Source organism: Ovis canadensis, chromosome 20, assembly GCF_042477335.2.
Source record: "Ovis canadensis isolate MfBH-ARS-UI-01 breed Bighorn chromosome 20, ARS-UI_OviCan_v2, whole genome shotgun sequence".
Taxonomy (NCBI): domain Eukaryota; kingdom Metazoa; phylum Chordata; class Mammalia; order Artiodactyla; family Bovidae; genus Ovis; species Ovis canadensis.
Genome location: NC_091264.1, coordinates 27718869 through 27736706, shown reverse-complemented (window position 1 = coordinate 27736706; position 17838 = coordinate 27718869). Strand labels below are relative to the sequence as shown.

Below are 17838 nucleotides of genomic sequence, written 5' to 3'. Positions count from 1 at the left end.
TTAGAAATTTACAACCACTAGCTCACCCTCACTCAAGTTTATGGCTTGAGATCACACTACCTCAAAGTTCTGAAAAAGAACCACTCAGAGACCTTGATACATGAGAGCTACAATCTGGGCATGCAGGGGCTGCTCCATGCCTAAATAGTTCTGAAGCAAGAGGCTGGCTGGCTACCCTACCCAGACAGCTCAGAAAGTTGTCCTGCGAAGAGGACACCACATCTCCATAGAAAGAGAGGTTAAGGGCACCTGTTTCCCATGGCCAGGTTACATCCCTTGAGATGGAACCATCCTTGCTTGTCTTGAAAAGGACATTAGCAAGGTGACCTAAACCAGTAAGGAGGTGGGAAGCATAAGGCAGGCAAGGAAAAAAAAGGGCTCAGAGTTCAAGACAAAAAGTAATTGCTTCTGAGAAAGACTGTGTTATGTGCCAGGCCTCAAGAATGACTAGACAGGATTCCTGTCTTTTGTGCTTTTGAGCCAATGGAGGATAGGTAGGTATTCAAGTCAGTTCAATTTAGTGTGATGCTCAGGAGCTTAGGCAGGTGCCACAGCCATTGAAGGATTTAAGGGAGTTCTTACAACCGGAGGATGATGGATATGATGGGGCCAACACGGGGGCAGAAAGACCAGTTAGATCACAACATCAAATGCCACACTCATGGGCATTAAAAGCCTGATCTGGAGTTTAGGCTTTTTGAGTATGAGCTACTCATTCTCTTTGCTTGGCCCTTGTGATAAACCTTTGCTCAAAAGAGAAGAAAAGGCATGACCTAAGATACGTGTGGTAGATAGGGAAAAGAAGCGGCAATTCAAGAAGAATAGTCAGAGATGAAACCTGGCTGAGCCCTACAAGACTGACTGGCTTTGGGGAGGGGAGCGAGAAAGGGACTCTGGATGACACCCAGGTGTTCGGGTGACTTGAGGACAAAAGTTTGTGGTAGTTAAAACCATGAGAGTAGACGATATTGCCCTGGGAGCACGCACAGAGGATGAAGGGCAGCGAACACCAACAGGACCCCAGGGGATGCCAGCATGAGCTTGAGGACATTATTAGGATACTGTCTAAGGCGTGACCATGAGCTTGAGCTGTTGCCACCTTCTAAGTCTTTGGAGCTGAGGATGTTAAAAAAAAAAAATCCAGAATGTCTAAATGCCATGAACACAGATTTCTACTTTTAGAATGCAAATTCACATTTTAGTTTATGAGTTAGCATTTCTATGACTAAAATATAACACATAAATGCATACCTCATTGAGTGTCAACATATCTTCTACTTTGGTAGCACCGCTTTCAGGCAGGGAAATTAACAATGTTTTGGCTATCTCCTTTAGAACTGCATCAATATGCATTTCACACAAGTCATTGATCTACCAATGAGAAAACACATATTGAAGAAAACTCCTCCTTCATCCAAAAAGCACTTGAGTTATAAACTAACCTGGAGGGCCATATCTGGAAACTTGCATCCTGAGCCAAGCATAATTTGGTAGGAATTTTAGGAGTAAATCTTCTCTTGATGTGGAATTAAGCTTTATTGAGCTGCAACATGTGTCATAACCTCACATGCAAGATCTCCTTCCAGCCCATGAATCAGTACTTTCCTAGTTTTACAGCAGAGAAACCAAGGCTCCGAGAAGTCAAGAAACCCAGAGAGGAACACAGAGCTGGTAAAAGTCAAAATATCCTACCTAGGTTTATCTGATTTTCAAGCCTCTGGGTTTCGTCTGTTACACCATGCTGCCACCATAGACAGACTAGCACGTCTAAAAGTTTATGCATGTTTTAAGTAGAAAACATGTCAGAAATCGACAGATAGTCTCCAAGTGGGTAACTACCTCATCTAATTAACATCAGATACATTTAAGCCCTCCATTCCACCATCTTCCACAGTCTACAACTGTACCATTTTCTAAACTACGCTGTGGAGCTGAACCATCATTTTAACATATTACAGGCAAGGTAATTCAGGCACAAGAACAAGGCAATTCTAAATTAAGAGGCCCCAAATCAGTTCAAGAAGTACAAAGCTTTTTTTTTTTAATGTAATGATGTCCTTTTAGTTAAAAGTCACTTAAATAGACTTAAATAGCTTTCACAGGTTAATCAAACTACTACGTATAGCCTGAGTATTAATGCATGTAGTTTTTAAAAATATATCTCTCATACCTTCTTTAAGAGTTGGTTGAACATACCCAAAACTGAGTCAACTTCCTGAAAAAAGCTTTCTAGTGTTAAAGATGACCATGTCAATATTGTGAGCCCTTGTCTTAACACAGCTTCCACCTAGAAAAAGAAAAAAATGGTTTCCCTTATTAAAAAGGAGCATCTGCATTCATAAAAAGGCTGCCTTTTATTACCTGGAAAAATTATGGGTTGTATTTCCTTAATTCTATTTCCCCTCCATTATGCCTAGCAAAGGTGACTTTTTGTTTTTAATCATCTTTGGCTGTCCATGAAGCAATCATGGATTCTTAGAAAGTGCTCATTATTTAGATTTATTTGTTTTTCAAAGGCAACAAAACCTAGACAAGAAATCATTCTGCAGGGAAAATAGAGCTATAAAGTTGAACTAGAAAGAGGGTCTTGCCAAGAATAGATGTTCTAGAATCCATAATCTATAGAACTGGAATCTGATTTTAAACGACAGGGAAATGAATATAAACCATCAACATCACCAACCTTTTTCATTTTAGGGGTCATCAGATTGACAAACACAGGAGTCACCTCCTGACATAAGTCATCATAATGTTGCAGGAGACCCTGTTAAAAGTCAAAATGGCATGTTTTACTTTGATTTATTTTAAGCAACAGTCACATTTTGATTCATATCTAGAAGGTTTCATTTTACCCATTTCCTCATAGCCCTGAAAAATGGAGGCTGATTATTTGTACTAATTTGCTATACTTTCCTTTCACCTGTAAATTAACTGAGCATCCCCTTTAAACAGTAAGTCATGGGAGCTTCCTAGATTTACATTTCTAATAACTATTATTTGTCTTTTTAGATTTTAGATGCATGCAATTTTAAATGGTTTAGACCATTATCTTTTCCTTAAGTCTGTCATTACACATTTTCACCCCTTCTGTTGCCTGTTTTCTGATATATTGCAGCTTACTTATTCCTGAAGCCACATTTGTCTTCTTGAATCAAAATAAAGGTCTACACAAAGCTTTTATACTTTTAGATGTTTTTTTAGAGAAAGAACCATGATGATCAACTTTTGATCATTTTGTAACTTATTGCGTTGTGTGATGGGAGATGTAGTTTCAGGCTAATTCTTTCCCAAATTAATAATATTAAATTGTTTCAATGTTTTCTTAATAGTTTCAAAGTGATTAATTCCCTTCCTCCTTTCTCTTACTTGTAGTTGAACTTTTATGTACACTTTACACTTGGCAAAGGACTCTGACTTTCCTAATATCATTCAATACTAACTAAAATACTGCAAGATTCAGTGCATGTGACATTAACCTCAATTTATAACAGTATATTGACACGCAGTCCTGTAAAGTCATAACTAACCAGTATGAAAACCTAGGGCTTTTGATGATGAAGCCAAAGTTTCTACAATGCCTGCGGGGGCATTCTGAGGGTGTGTGTGTGTGTGTGTGTGTGTGTGTGTGTTTTGGTAAAAGCTACAATTATGAAACTCCTAGAGCAAAGCACATGCATAAATCTTTGTGACCTTGGATTAGGCAAAGATTTCTTAGAAATGACATTAAAATTACATGGGACAAAAGATAAAATACATACATTGGATTTCATCAAAATTTTAAAAAGTTTGTGTTCCAAAGGATAGTACCAAGAAAACAAAAAGACAACCTACAGAACAGGAGAAAACAGACATTCTGCAAAAGACCTACAAATTACCAACATGCACATGAAAACATCCTCAACATCAACAGCCATGAAGATATGCAAGTCAAAACCATATGCAAATACCACTTCACATCCAAGTGATGTTCAGATGAAGAAGACACTAACAAATGTTGGGAAGGATGTGGAAAAATGGAACCATCATACACTGTTGGTGAGAACATAAAATAAAGTAGCCTTTTTTGGAAAACAGTATGTCAGTTACTCAAAAGGTTAAACATAGAGTTATGAAGTTACTAAAACCCAGCAATTTCACTCCTAGGTTATATTCCTAAGAGGATGAAAACATATCCACACAAAAACTTGTATACAAATATTCACAGCAGCATCACTCATGATGCAAAAATATAAAAATAACCCAAATGTCTATTAACTGATGAACGAATGCCTAAAATGTGGTATAATCACACAATGGAATATTATTTAGCCATTAGCCATAGCTCAGTTGGTAAAAAATCCACCTGCAATGCAGGAGACCCCAGTTCGATTCCTGGGTTGGAAAGATCCCCTGGAGAATGGAAAAGCTACCCACTCCAGTATTCTGGCCTGGAGAATTCCATTGACTGTATAGTCCAAGGGGTCGCAAAGAGTCGGACACGACTGAGTGACTTTCTCACTCACACACTCAAAAACGAGTACTGATCCATGGGGACAATATGAATGAACTCTGAAAATAGTGTGTTAGGTTAAAAAAGTGAATCGCAAACCATCATATATGATTCCATTTGTATAAATGCCCAGGGTAGGCAAATCCATAGAGAAACTAAGTGATTGCCAGGGGAAGATGTGGCAAGAGTTGAGGGGGAAATGGGGAATGACTGCTAACAGATTTCTTTTGGGAATGATGAAAATGTTCTAAAATTGATAATGATGATGGTTGTGTAACTTTGTGAATATACTAAAACCATTAAACTGTACACTTAAAATGGATAAATTGTGTGGTATGTGAATTATATCTCAATAAGCCTGTTTTTCTAAACTGGTTTTGAGAATATCTATTCTAATACTCTGATCTTTTTGGTTGTTGCTCCATTTTACTCCATAATATTGAGATTCATTTTCCATTCATGCCATTTTACAGTCATTAATTCATATCTTACTAGTATCCTTAATTGAACATATTATAAAATATAATGCACTTAATCTATAAAATTATAATATTAATAGTGTTTTAAACTTGCTATTCATCATTGTCATTATCCAGAAATCTACATCTGATTTCTGATAATCACTTTTTGCTTTCTGATAATCCTTTCTCTTTTTTCCTTGCTGTTTGCATGTTAGTATTTTAATGCCCTCGAGAATCACAATGGAACAGAATACAGTCCAGAAATAAACAAACCCATGCATATATGGTCAATTCACTTACAAAGAACTAAGAGCACACTAAGAAGACAAAAGAATTCAATGGTGAAAGGACAGTCTCTTTGGTAAACAATATTGGGAAAACTGTGCAGTCATATGAAAAAGAATAAAACTGGACCACCATCTTATACCACACCCAAAAATTAACTCAAAATGGATTAAAGCATTAAATTTAAGACCTGAAGCCATAAAACTCCTAGAAGTAAACATAGTGGGTAATGAGATACCACCTCACATCTATCAATAAAATATAAATAACTGGTGAGGATGTGGAGAGTAAGGAACCTTCAGACACTGTTGGTAAAAGGTAAATTGTGCAAACATTATCAAAAACAGTATGAAGTTTCCTTACAAAACTAAAGTAAAACTACCATCAGTTCAGTTCAGTCACTCAGTCATGTCCGACTCTTTGTGACCCCATGGACTGCAGCACGCCAGGCCCCCCTGTCCATCACCAACTCCTGAGTTTACTCAAACTCATGTCCATTGAGTCAGTGATGCCTACCATAAGACCTAGCAATTCCACTTGGGGATTTTCATTCAAAGAATATGAAAACACTAATTTGAAAATATATATGCACTCCAATGTTCATTGCAACATTATTCACAACAGCCAAAACATGGAAACAACTTTCCATCAGTGGGTGAATGGATAAAAAGGTGACATACATACAATGGAATATTATTCAACCATGAGAAAGAAGGACATCTTGCCATTTGTGACCACATGGATGGACCTCGAGGGCACTGCGCTAAGTGAAATAAGTCAGACAGGAGAAGATAAATACTGTATAATATCACTTACATGTGGAATCTAAGACATGCGAACTCATAAAAAGAGTAGCAAAGTAATTGTCAGGGGTAGGGAAAACAGGAAGATATTGCTAACAGGGTACAAACTTTAAGCTATAAGATTGGTAAGGTCTGAGAACCTGAAGTACAACATAGTGACGATAGTTGATAACATACAATCAAACTGCCGCACAATTGCACTCATCTCACATGCTAGCAAAGTAATGCTCGAAATTCTCTAAGCCAGGCTTCAATAGTACGTGAACCATGAACTTCCAGATGCTCAAGCTGGATTTAGAAAAGGCAGAGGAACCAGAGATCAAATTGCCAATATCCGTTGGATCATAGAAAAAGGAAGAGAATTCCAAAAAAACATCTACTTCTACTTTATTGATTATGCCAAAGCCTTTGACTGTGTAGATCACAACAAACTGTGGAAAATTCTTCGAGAGATGGGAATACCAGACCATCTTACCTGTCGCCTGAGAAATCTGTATGCAGGTCAAGAAGCAACAGGTAGAACCAGACATGGAACAACAGACTGGTTCCAAATTTGGAAAGTAGTACATCAAGGCTGTATATTGCCACCCTACTTATTTAACTTCTATGCAGAATACATCATATGAAATGCCAGGCTGGATGAAGCACAAGCTGGGATCAAGACTGCCAGGAGAAATATCAATAACCTCATACACACAGATGACACCACCCTTATGGCAGAAAGCTAAGAGGAATTAAAGAGCCTCTTGATGAAAGTGAAAGAGAGTGAAAAAGTTGGCATAAAACTCAACATTCAAAAAGCTAAGATCACGGCATCTAGTACCATCACTTCATGGCAAACAGATGGGGAAGCAATGGAAACAGTGTCAGACTTTATTTTCTTTTTTTTTTTTTTTTTTAGTTTTTTATTTTTTAAATTTTAAAATCTTTAGACTTTATTTTCCTGGGCTCCAAAATCACTAAAGATGGTGACTGCAGTCATGAAATTAAAAGACACTTGCTCCTTGGAAGAAAAGCTATGACCAACATAGACAGCATATTAAAAAGCAGAGATGTTACCTTGCAGACAAAGATCCATCTAGTCAAAGCTATGGTTTTCCCATTAATCATGTACAGATGTAAGAGTTGGACTATAAAAAAAAAAAAAACCGAGTGCCGAAGAGTTGATGCTTTTGAACTGTGGTGTTGGAGAAGACTCTTGAGAGTCCCTTGGACTGCAAGGAGATCAAACCAGTCCATCCTAAAGGAAAGCAGTCCTGAATATTCATTGGAAGGACTGATGCTGAAGCTGAAACTCCAATACTTTGGCCACCTGACGTGAAGAACTGTCTCATTTGCAAAGACCCTGATGCTGGGAAAGATTGAAGGCAGGAGGAGACGGGGATGACAGAGGATGAGATGGTTGGATGGTATCACCAACTCAATGGACATGAGTTTGAGCAGGCCCTGGGAGTTGGTGATGGACAGGGAAACCTGGCATGCTGCAGTCCATGGGGTCACAAAGAGTCAGACATGACTGAGCAACTGAACTGAAGAGAGTAGAATTTAAATGTTTTCACCAATGTGTGTGTGTGTGTTTATATGTTTTATATATATATATATATATATATATATAAAATGATGGGTATGTTAGTTAACTGACTAAATGGAAGGAATCCTTTCATAATATGGGCTTCTGGCTTCCCAGTGGCTCAGACGGTAAAGAATTTGCCTGTAAGTCGGGAGACCCAGGTTGATCCCTGGGTCAGAAAGATCCCTGGAGAAGGGAATGGCAACCCAATCCTGCATTCTTGCCTGGACAGAGGAACCTGGCGGGCTACAGTCCATGGAGTCACAAAGAGCTGGACACAACTGAGTGACTAACACATTCTACAACGTATTTTCATAACATATATGTATATCAAATCATCATGACCTACACTTTATCTAACAATTTTATTTGTCATCTGTCCCTCAATAAAGCTGAAAAAATTTAAAAAGAATCAACATAATAACAAATTTCTCCTCAATGCAGCATCAACACAACTGCAAAGATGTCTTTTTCTTTAAAAAAAAAAAAAAAAAACCTCTTTCAAAATAATTAGAAAGTAGGGAAATTCCCTTGTGGTCCAGTGGTTAAGAATCCGCCTTGCAATGCGGGAGATGCAGGTTCAATCCCTGGCTTGGGAACTAGGGTCCCAGATGCCATGGCACATCTAGGCCCGAGTGCCACAACCACTGAGCCCTCGGGCCACAACTCGAGCGTCCATGCACCACAGCAAAAGATCCCATGTGCCCCAACTAAGACCCAACTAAGATCCAAACAAACAAATATTTCTTAAAAAGAAAAGAAAAGAGAATCCATCTTACCTGCAGGTACAATTTATCTCCTTTCAATTTACTTTCCAATTTTAGCAATCTCTTTGCCTGTTCTGGTACGTCCAGCTGCATTTTTATCATGCACTTAGTTTCCCGAACAACTTCCAAAATTTTGGGGTCAAAATTAACCAGCAACTTTCCTGTTTCTGGATGTCGCACAAAGAGTGTGGCTTGCAAAGCTACAAATAAACAATTGCTGACATGACTTACTCTAGACTTCTGCTTCCAGTCCTGTTTATATGACTGTCTTCCCCACTGAACCACTGACTTCTTAAGGACAGAATGGTAGTTTTGGCTGTCAAGTGCTAAGGCACAGTATCTGACGCACTGTCAGCACTCAAAACTTAGATAAACGAATGCAGAGTGTTTGCAAACCATAAAATCAGATCCAGAGACATAAATATGAACCGAGAATGCTCAGCCTTTGTGCTATAAACTGTAATACAGTACTTTTCTGAGTGGGTCTAAGAGGGCTGTGATGCAGTGTTAGTTTATTTTTACAGAGTATGATTTAACCGCTGGGAGAGAGAGCTGAAAGATGTGCCCAACTACAAAATACGACACACCTCATAGAGTTCAAACTCTTTTCTATACCTAACACTAAATTGGCTTCTTAAATTTAAGAAGGTTTGTCTGACTTAAATTGATAACTAGGTTCAGTATCAGTAATAAATATTTATTAAACATCATTGAGTTGTGAACTCCTAGAATGCAGAGGAAGAATTTTTTTTAGCCTACATGAACATCAGTCATATAACAGGCACTTTCAGATATGCTTTTTATTAAGAAGTTAAATATATAATCCCAAACTGTTCATGCTGGGTAGCCTTCAATCATTTGTTATCCTAACATGAATTACTTTTAGAGGCACCATAATAGTACAGCTGTAAACTAGTATGTGCTAGCTTCAGCTGCATCTCATACTAGCACCGCTAACGTGAGAATTTCACACGTATCTTCCAAGCCTCAAATTACTTCAGAGAATATGGCTGCATCAAACTTCTAGTAAAACAAAATAGACTGCATATCCCTTTGAAGTTTGTTGACTTTTACTCAACAGAATGAGTTTTGATGTGATTATTAACAATGATGGTTTCAGGAGGATTTCAACTAAAAACCAGTTCATTTAGAATCTTTTAAAACTTTGGCTGGAAATCATTTATCTTCGCAAGTAAATGCCAAGATAACCTTAGGACATTCATGTAATGAAATCTATCTTCCTTAAGGCAAAGCTGAGCTTTCTTGAAAGGACAAAATGGTCAGCGAGACCACTAAGAATAACGACAGCCAGGGAGTCAACTCTGGGACTAAGTGACCCTTCTATGTGAATACTAGATACTAGTGATACTAGAGAAACTTCATAGAGCAAATGAGGAGACCAGTACTAGGTCTCCAATTACTATCCCAAGTTCCTATACAGCTAAATATAGTTACATCAACATAACAAGAGGTCTTTCAGAGTAATTCACTTGCACGAGCCCGTGTTCACATGAAAGGCAAGTCTGGGGACTTCCATGGCAGTCTGGTGGCTAAGACTGCACGCTCCCAGTGCAGGGGTTCTCTCCCTGGTCAGGGAACTAGACCCCACATGCGGCAACTAAGACCTGGCCCAGCCAAATAAATAAACAATTTTATTTTTTTTTTAAAGAAAGGCAAATTTGAATCCTGGCCCTGCCACTTCCCAGCTCTGTGATCTCAGGAAAATCACTTAACTTCTCAGCACCTCAGTTTCTTCATCTGTAAAATGACAGTAAGAATAATAGCTCAGAGAACTGCCATGAGAACTAATGGGGGTTGTATATATAAAGTGTGTTTTGTTAGCTTTGACTGCTATTTAAAGGACACAAAGACGAAACAGACGTGGAGAGTATTGCTGGAATGTGTAGGGGAGATAAGACAGATCTATAAAGCCACAAATGTCATGATAAAATGTGTGGAGGCCTCTGGAGGAAGAAGACATTATTATCTGCCAGGAAGAATAAGGAAAGGCTTTATGGACCAGGTGACTGTTGAACTTGTTAGTGTGCAGATTAAAAGGGAAAGCTGGCAGAACAAAAAAAAAAAAAATAGAGAAGTGCATCATATTGTATAAGCAAAACGAAACACACTCCATATTTTGATTGCTAAAACTTCTCTTTGATCTTTTCCATAATGTAAATTTTAACCTTCTTTTAAATTTTGAGACCGTTGCTCCATTAGCAGGCTTTCATTAAGATCCATTGGATCTTATCATATGCATTACCCAGAAACAGCTGGGCTGATAGAAGTGGTGTATTAAAGGCTTAACTGAGGTGCCAGTTGAGAAAATACCCCACAGGGTTGAAGTCTTATCCTTCGGGATGCAGCCATGCCGTGGATCAGTGACCTATATGTAGTGCCGTGAGTTTGGAGCCAAGAGGCAGAACTAGGAGTGGCCCCTCTCGCCATCACTCCTAGGGACCCAAACTGTGAATCTGCGCTTCCTACTCCTGCAATTCTGTGCTCTCCTGAAGTGGCGATCCCTGGCATGAGAGGGAGACACCTTCCCACCATGGGACATAGTCAGGGTTCTGCCAGGGTTATGGATAAGAGATTAAGCTTGATATGGGACAATGTAGGAACCTGAACTGACCAACAACTGAGCCCACACAATGACAGCAACATCCCAGGTGATGGGAGCATGGATGGATGATGGCTTAAAACCATCCATCTCCTACATTACTTAACTGCCCAATACCCTGCCACCCCTCAGAGGTACTCAGACACAACCCTAATATTCTTTATTTACTGGAGATCAAATTTTAACTTAAATTCAGTTATAGAAAGAAAGCAGGGGGGAGGAAGAGAGAAGGGAAAAAAAGAAGGGAGAGAAGAAGCGAGGAAGCAAGGGAGGGAGGGAGGGGGGGAGGGAGGGAGGAATAATGGAGGAAAGGATGGGTGGAAGGAAGGACAGACGGAAGGAAGGAGCGACTGAAGGAAGGATACAGTGAGGACAAGCAAGCTGTGATCCTTTCTCTCTGGGACTGAGATTTGAATCTACAGCATGATCATCTGATTTTAAAAAATCTTCTCAAACCTATGGAGAAATAAAGAGCTTTGATATTGACTTTTAAATACTGTTTTTCAGGGGAAACTCATAATCTGCATATACCAATTTTAAGGTCATGACAATTTTTGCTTATAAAATCAGAATATTATTAACTGTAAAGAAATAAATAATTGTATCAGCCCCAAATCTAAATTTAACCATCATACAGTTATATTAAAAAAGACATAAAAATTCTCCAGAAGCACAAACTCATTCAAAGCGACCTAATACTCCCTCCTCTGCAGGGTCACTGCAGTCTTACACACACCGTATTGTAACTGGGAGATCTCTCTGATCCAGGCTGTGTGATAGACCACCTCGAATTCCACCAGAACATAGGAAATTTTATTATACTGACGAATGACAGCTTTGCCTTCTGCACTTGACAAAATTTCCGAGTTTTTCTGTTTTTTTAAGGGAAGAAAAATGATTTATTTTTAAAAGTCTGCTGTCTGCTTTCTATTCAAACCATAAAGCTGTTGTTTATATTTTAAATGATATCAAATCAAATAACAATGCTACTCATTTAGATTTTGCCTCAGGAAAAGATCAGAGATGAGGAAGGTCAGACAAGCTAGAGAAGGAAGCAGGGAAATATAAATGGTAAAAAGCAGAAAGTGAGACAGAAAATAGGATTTAAAAAACAAGGTATCTAGTCTTACAGCTGGCCGCAGGCACTAGGGCCTCCACCTCCAATTCTCTGTTTCCTCCCCACTTTTCTGGCAAGTTACAATGAACTGATTTTCCTAGAACTGTGAGTATCAGGGAAAATTCTTAAATTTCAGCATCCAAAAAAAAAAAAAAGGAAATGTAGATTCCCTCCCTCCCTTCTTCCTTCCCTTCTTCCCTCTCTCTCTCTCCCCTCCTCCCTCCTTCCCCACCCATTTTTTTTTAAGTAAATATATATCAAAGAACAAAAACAAGATTTTCTATGTAAAAATTGAACATTCTTTTTTTTGTTTGTTTTCATTCACATGTATCAAGAACAGGGCAATCTCTGCTCTGTCACTATAAAGTCAATAAGCAACCAAGTACCCATCCTGGCTTCTTGTCTAAGGCCAGCATTTTGTTTTATTTATTTATTTTTTTAATATTGAGGACAGTAAAACAAATGATACCAGCCAAACAAAAACAACAAAAACAATATTTAATAATACTCAAATAATAAAATCCCTTGCAAGACTATTATATTTTGTTCTCTACTTAGGCAGAAATACAACACCAGGCAAACCAACTTTGCTTTGCTACACCATCTCTTTAAAACACAAAGCAAGAAAAGGAAAACCAAAACAAACAAACAAAGCGAGATGACAAACTGGCAATTTCAGAATTCCAACAAGGCTTAAGACTACCCTGGTGTTTTTCAGAAATCTAATCGTCTTAAGAACACAGAGGATGAATGTACTCCATTACACCTGCTCTTGGTCTCAGTCCTACACAGAGGAATATATTCTGAGCACATCCTCACCTTCACTGAAGGCGAGAGGAGAAGGGGACAATAGAGGATGAGATGGTTGGATGGCATCACTGACGGACATGAGTTTGAGTAGGCTCTGGAAGTTGGTGACGGACAGGGAAGCCTGCCATCCTGCAGTCCATGGGGTCACAGAGTCAGACAGGACTGAGCGTCTGAACTGAACCGAACTGAATGGGTATCAGTGACCTATCCATCCACACATAGACTTAAGTTTCAGTACCAGGCCTGTGCTCTATCATTTTCAAAACAATTATTTTACAAAAGCCTTTATAAAGTGTCCTGTATGATTAAAGGTCATACATTTCTAAGATTACCCTTCTGACAGATTAGCTATAATTAATCAGGCTTATCTACCAAACATCAAAGGAATTGGCTTATTCTCTTTCAAGCATATTTGCAAACTAAATTTTCTTTGCCTGGTAAAAGAATTAGCTCTAGTTATGCTACTGGATACAAATGCTGTAGTATAAAATATATCTCTTGTATTAAAAACCACCACAAGGGACTTCCCCAGGAGTCAAGTGGTTAAGACTCCACGCTTTCAATGCAGGGAGCACTAGCTCAATCCCTAGTGGGGGAATTAAGATCCCACATGCTTCAGGGCATGCCAAAAAAAGAAAAAGTAAACCCACCATGATCCACATACTGTAAATTTTAACTATTGGCTTACGAAGAAATAGTTGATGGGCTCACTTATCCGGCGATACAGCTGCCTCACCCAGAGGATCTTTCCTGCTATAGGGGGCATGTTGCGAGCAAGAGGGGGGTCATCTTTTTGAGAATGATAAAGCTGTAATTAAAGGTCTGGCTTTAATGTTTGAAATTCAATACAGTGGAAAAGGTAAAACATATATACAGCCATATTTTTATTGATGTATTACCATTATTGACATGTTTTATAAACAAGAGGTTGTCAATAAGTATGCAGAAGCACTCTAGCCCTATCAACCCGAGGCTCAAAAACTATGATGATTACAATATATGACACTTGATTCTCTCTCAACCCTTACTTCCCATTATACGTATACATTTCTTCTGCCTTTTATCCCTAATCCTAAAGATATACTCAAAAGTGGGAACACATAGCTATATTACATCTGTCATAATATTCTCCAGAGCCCACATTTTTTTACAGGTTATACACATATATTTTAATTTTACAGAATGACACAAGAAGAGGATAAGAATCCAAGAATTAACTACCTTTTACTTTTACTTCTCTGTTTCTCGGCCCCATTAATTGTACTGCTAATTTCACATTTCCAAGTAAATTCTTATTCCAATGCTGTGTTATCTAATTCAGAATCACAAACTATGATAAAAGCCTTCCCAATCGTTTTTTTTCTCCTATTTTTAAAATTTAGATATTTTTCTAAATTTTTACAATGTTGTGTTGGTTTCTGCCATAAAAATGATATTGATGAACCTGTTTGCAGGGAAGGAATGGAGACACAGATGAAGAATGGATTTGTGGACCCAGTGGGTGAGGGAGAGAATGGGACGAATGGAGAAAGTAGCATCAGCATATACACAGTATCAGCTGGTGAGAAGCTGCTGTGTAGCACAGAGAGCCCAGTCTGGTGCTCTGTGATGACCTGAAGGGATGGGATGAGGGGAGGGGAGGGAAGCTAAAGGAGGGGATGTATAATTATGGCTGATTCGCATTCCTTTATGGCAGAAACCTGAGCCCATATTTTGATGTACAAAAAACATTAACGTAAATGGGCTTCCCTACACATACATGAACACTGTCATAAGAAGATAATCCTTAAGAGGAGAGAGGTGTAATCTGGCTTTCCAGGGACACATGCTGTCAGGACCTTCCCCATGGAGAGGAGCATCAAAGATACTCAGCAGTGACAGGATCGGTTTGAAAAGCTTGGCACAAGATAATGATGGCAAATACTTGCAGCGTATTTTTCTTTTTGTATGAAAAGTGATGTTCCATTGATAAACATGATACTCGCCTTCTTGGTAGCTTCAAGTTCAGCCACATAATACTGAAGAATACGCTCAATGGTATGGTTTATTTCTAACTGCAGACAGGGAATGTTCAGTTTCTGGAATCTAAAAGCAAGTGAAGGTGAATAATTAAAAGGTCAATGAGAAACATACTTAAGAGTTGCTGCAGTCCTAAAAATCCATTCACTCATTTGACAAATATTCCCACCAGGCCTCATGCATTGCCCTAGGATACAGTGATGTACAAGACAGGTGTGGTTTCAGCCCTCTTGAAGCCAACATTCATTGAAAAGGTAGAGATTGGTCATAACTGACATAAATAGTTATTTCAATTGTAAGAGTGCCAGAAATTGCTTGTAACAGAGGAAACCCTGCCAAGCCTGGGGAGTCAAGAAAGACTTCCCAAAGAAAATGACATTTGAATGGAGATTGAAAAGTTGAGCTTTTCAAAACTGGCTTAGCAAAGATGGAAAGCAGTTGACTGACTGTCCCTCTGCCAATATTACTGCTCACGTCATCCCCAGTCATAATACTGATAATAAACATTTTGTCAGCCAAACATCACTTAACTCTTAGAGACTAAGGGTGTACAGGGAGTACTAGAACCATAACATCCTGATAATAAAATGAACAAAAAGAGACAGAGAAATTGCCGAGAAAGTGGTACCGCCATCAGTCTGTCTGGTACTCTCACTCATCAAAACCATTTTATATCTGTTTTAACTCTCACGATCACCTCACGAGGTAAAGTTTTACAGGTATGATTCATCATTAGGAAGACATGGAACTACAGCAAAGTCAGACCCAAGCCCAGATCCACTGGCTCTCAGGGGAGAGTTCCAAGAGGGTCCCTGACATGGGTAGTGAGCCCTCTCTGAGCTGGAAGAAAACGGCTTCTGGTCCAGCCCACTCCTCTAATCCAGGCTCCCCTGTCCTGTAGGGGAGCACTGCTGTCAGAACAGAGAAAGCTGCAGGGGTGCTCAAGAAGGAAAACAGAAAGTTTGGAGGCCTACTGTGCATATGGGCATGTGTGCTAAGTCGCTTCAGTCATGTCTGACTCTTTGCGACCCCATGGACTGTAGCCCCCCAGGCTCCTCTGTCCATGGGATTCTCCAGGCAAGACTACTAGAGTGGGTTGCCATTTTCTTCTCCAGGAGCTCATCTCAACCTGGGGATCAAACCTGGGTCTCCTCCACTGCAGGCAGATTTTTTACCATCTGTCCTATCAGGGAAGCCAGAGACCTATTACTCTTAGATAATTTCACTTTCAGAATTCCTTTCAGTATGTAGAATCAAACATTATTTTTTCCCTTTCTAATAACACTTATGAAATTAACCTTAAGATATTACACAGCTGAGGGAAAATATGACATCATTTCCTATTGAAAGACTTTCCTCAATAAAATTCAATGAAAAACATCATCCCATGTTTCAAATTTTCACCAGTCTATTTATGGTAATTGAAAGATTACGGTTTGACTGAAGTAAGTCACAAAGAAAAACACCAATACTGTATATTAATGCATATATATGGAATTTAGAAAGATGGTAACAACAACCCTGTATGCGAGACAGCAAAAGAGACACAGATATAAAGAAAAGACTTTGGGACTCTGTGGGAGAAAGCAAGGGTGGGATGATTTGAGAGAATATCATTGAAACATGTATACTACCACATGTGAAATAGATCACTAGGCCAAGTCCAATGCATGAAACAGGGCACTCAAAGCTGGTGCACGGGGACCAACCCAGAGGGATGGGATGGGGAGGGAGGTGGGAAGGGGGTTTGGGATGGGGGACACATGTATATCCATGGCTGATTCATGTCAATGTATGGCAAAAACCACCACAATATTGTTAAGTAATTAGCCTCCAATTAAAATTAATTAATTAATTTTAAAAATAAAATCATAAAAAGATTACTGTTTATAAGTTTCAAAGTTTACATAGAGATTTCTCAAAATTTGTTTTGAAATGGTTATTTCCAGGTATAAAGTTATCCCACCTAGCAATTACACTGCTTAATGCATTATAAATACCTTTGAAGCAGTTGAAGAGCCTGCTGAGAAGATAAAATTTTTCCAAAAGTACTGTTCATAAATGCCTGTATCTGTACCTGAAATGCAATAGTAATGTTTGAATGATTTTTTTGGATTAAAGAGAAGATTGGTTTTGTTTAACAACAATGAATGATTCTCCTATAGAATCAAAACAACCTTAAACACATCTATCATCTAAGCATCTAGAACTGCACTCCAGTATGGTAGCCACTGGCCACATGCTTCCACTGAGCACTTGAAAGTCACTACTTGGAAGTGAGATGTGCTGTAAATATAAAATAAAATACACATAAAACTTCAAAGACTTAGTACGAAAAAGAGAGTATAAAATATCTCATACTTCGTTTTGTTAGTGATGTATTAAAATGATAATATTTTTATTATGTTGGGTCGAATAAACTATATCATTAAAATTAACATTACCTATTTCTTCTTGCTTGTACACATGTGGCTATTAAAGAGTTAAAATTACATATGCGGTTTGCATTTGCTGCTTATTATTTATTGTATGTTGACCTACAGAATTTATGAAAGGAGTGAAAGTCCCTTACTGAGCACATTTCTTTGGGACATTTAGGATTTCTTAGCATGTCTGTAGAGCAATGTAATGACACTATGCTCAGTCGTATCCGACTCTTTGCGACCCCATGGACTGTAGCCCCCCAGGCTCCTCTGCCCATAGGATTCTCCAGGCAAGAACACTGGAGTGGGTTGCCATGTCCTTCTCTAATGACACTATAGACACCCATAGTGAACAGGTGTCACTGTCCAATACCACTGCTCTCAGGAACATCTTGATCATGCTAATGAGGAATGAGATGCAGAAGATATTCTTCCAAGGCTCCGACCATCCTTAGCAGTGAACTCCAAACTCTT

At 38.7% G+C, this 17838-nt stretch overlaps 1 protein-coding gene across 1 annotated transcript in view; it reads right to left on the bottom strand.

Moving 5' to 3' along the window:
* DNAH8 (dynein axonemal heavy chain 8) overlaps nucleotides 1–17838 on the bottom strand; it is a 335116-nt gene that overhangs the window by 254836 nt on the left and 62442 nt on the right. Inside the window, exons 14-21 of the mRNA XM_069564262.1 lie at nucleotides 16942–17018; nucleotides 14908–15007; nucleotides 13611–13730; nucleotides 11732–11867; nucleotides 8388–8575; nucleotides 2684–2764; nucleotides 2171–2287; nucleotides 1252–1371 (exon numbers count right to left, since the gene is read on the bottom strand). Of these exons, the coding sequence (XP_069420363.1) occupies nucleotides 1252–1371; nucleotides 2171–2287; nucleotides 2684–2764; nucleotides 8388–8575; nucleotides 11732–11867; nucleotides 13611–13730; nucleotides 14908–15007; nucleotides 16942–17018 (939 nt within the window). The remainder of the gene's footprint in view (nucleotides 1–1251; nucleotides 1372–2170; nucleotides 2288–2683; nucleotides 2765–8387; nucleotides 8576–11731; nucleotides 11868–13610; nucleotides 13731–14907; nucleotides 15008–16941; nucleotides 17019–17838) is intronic.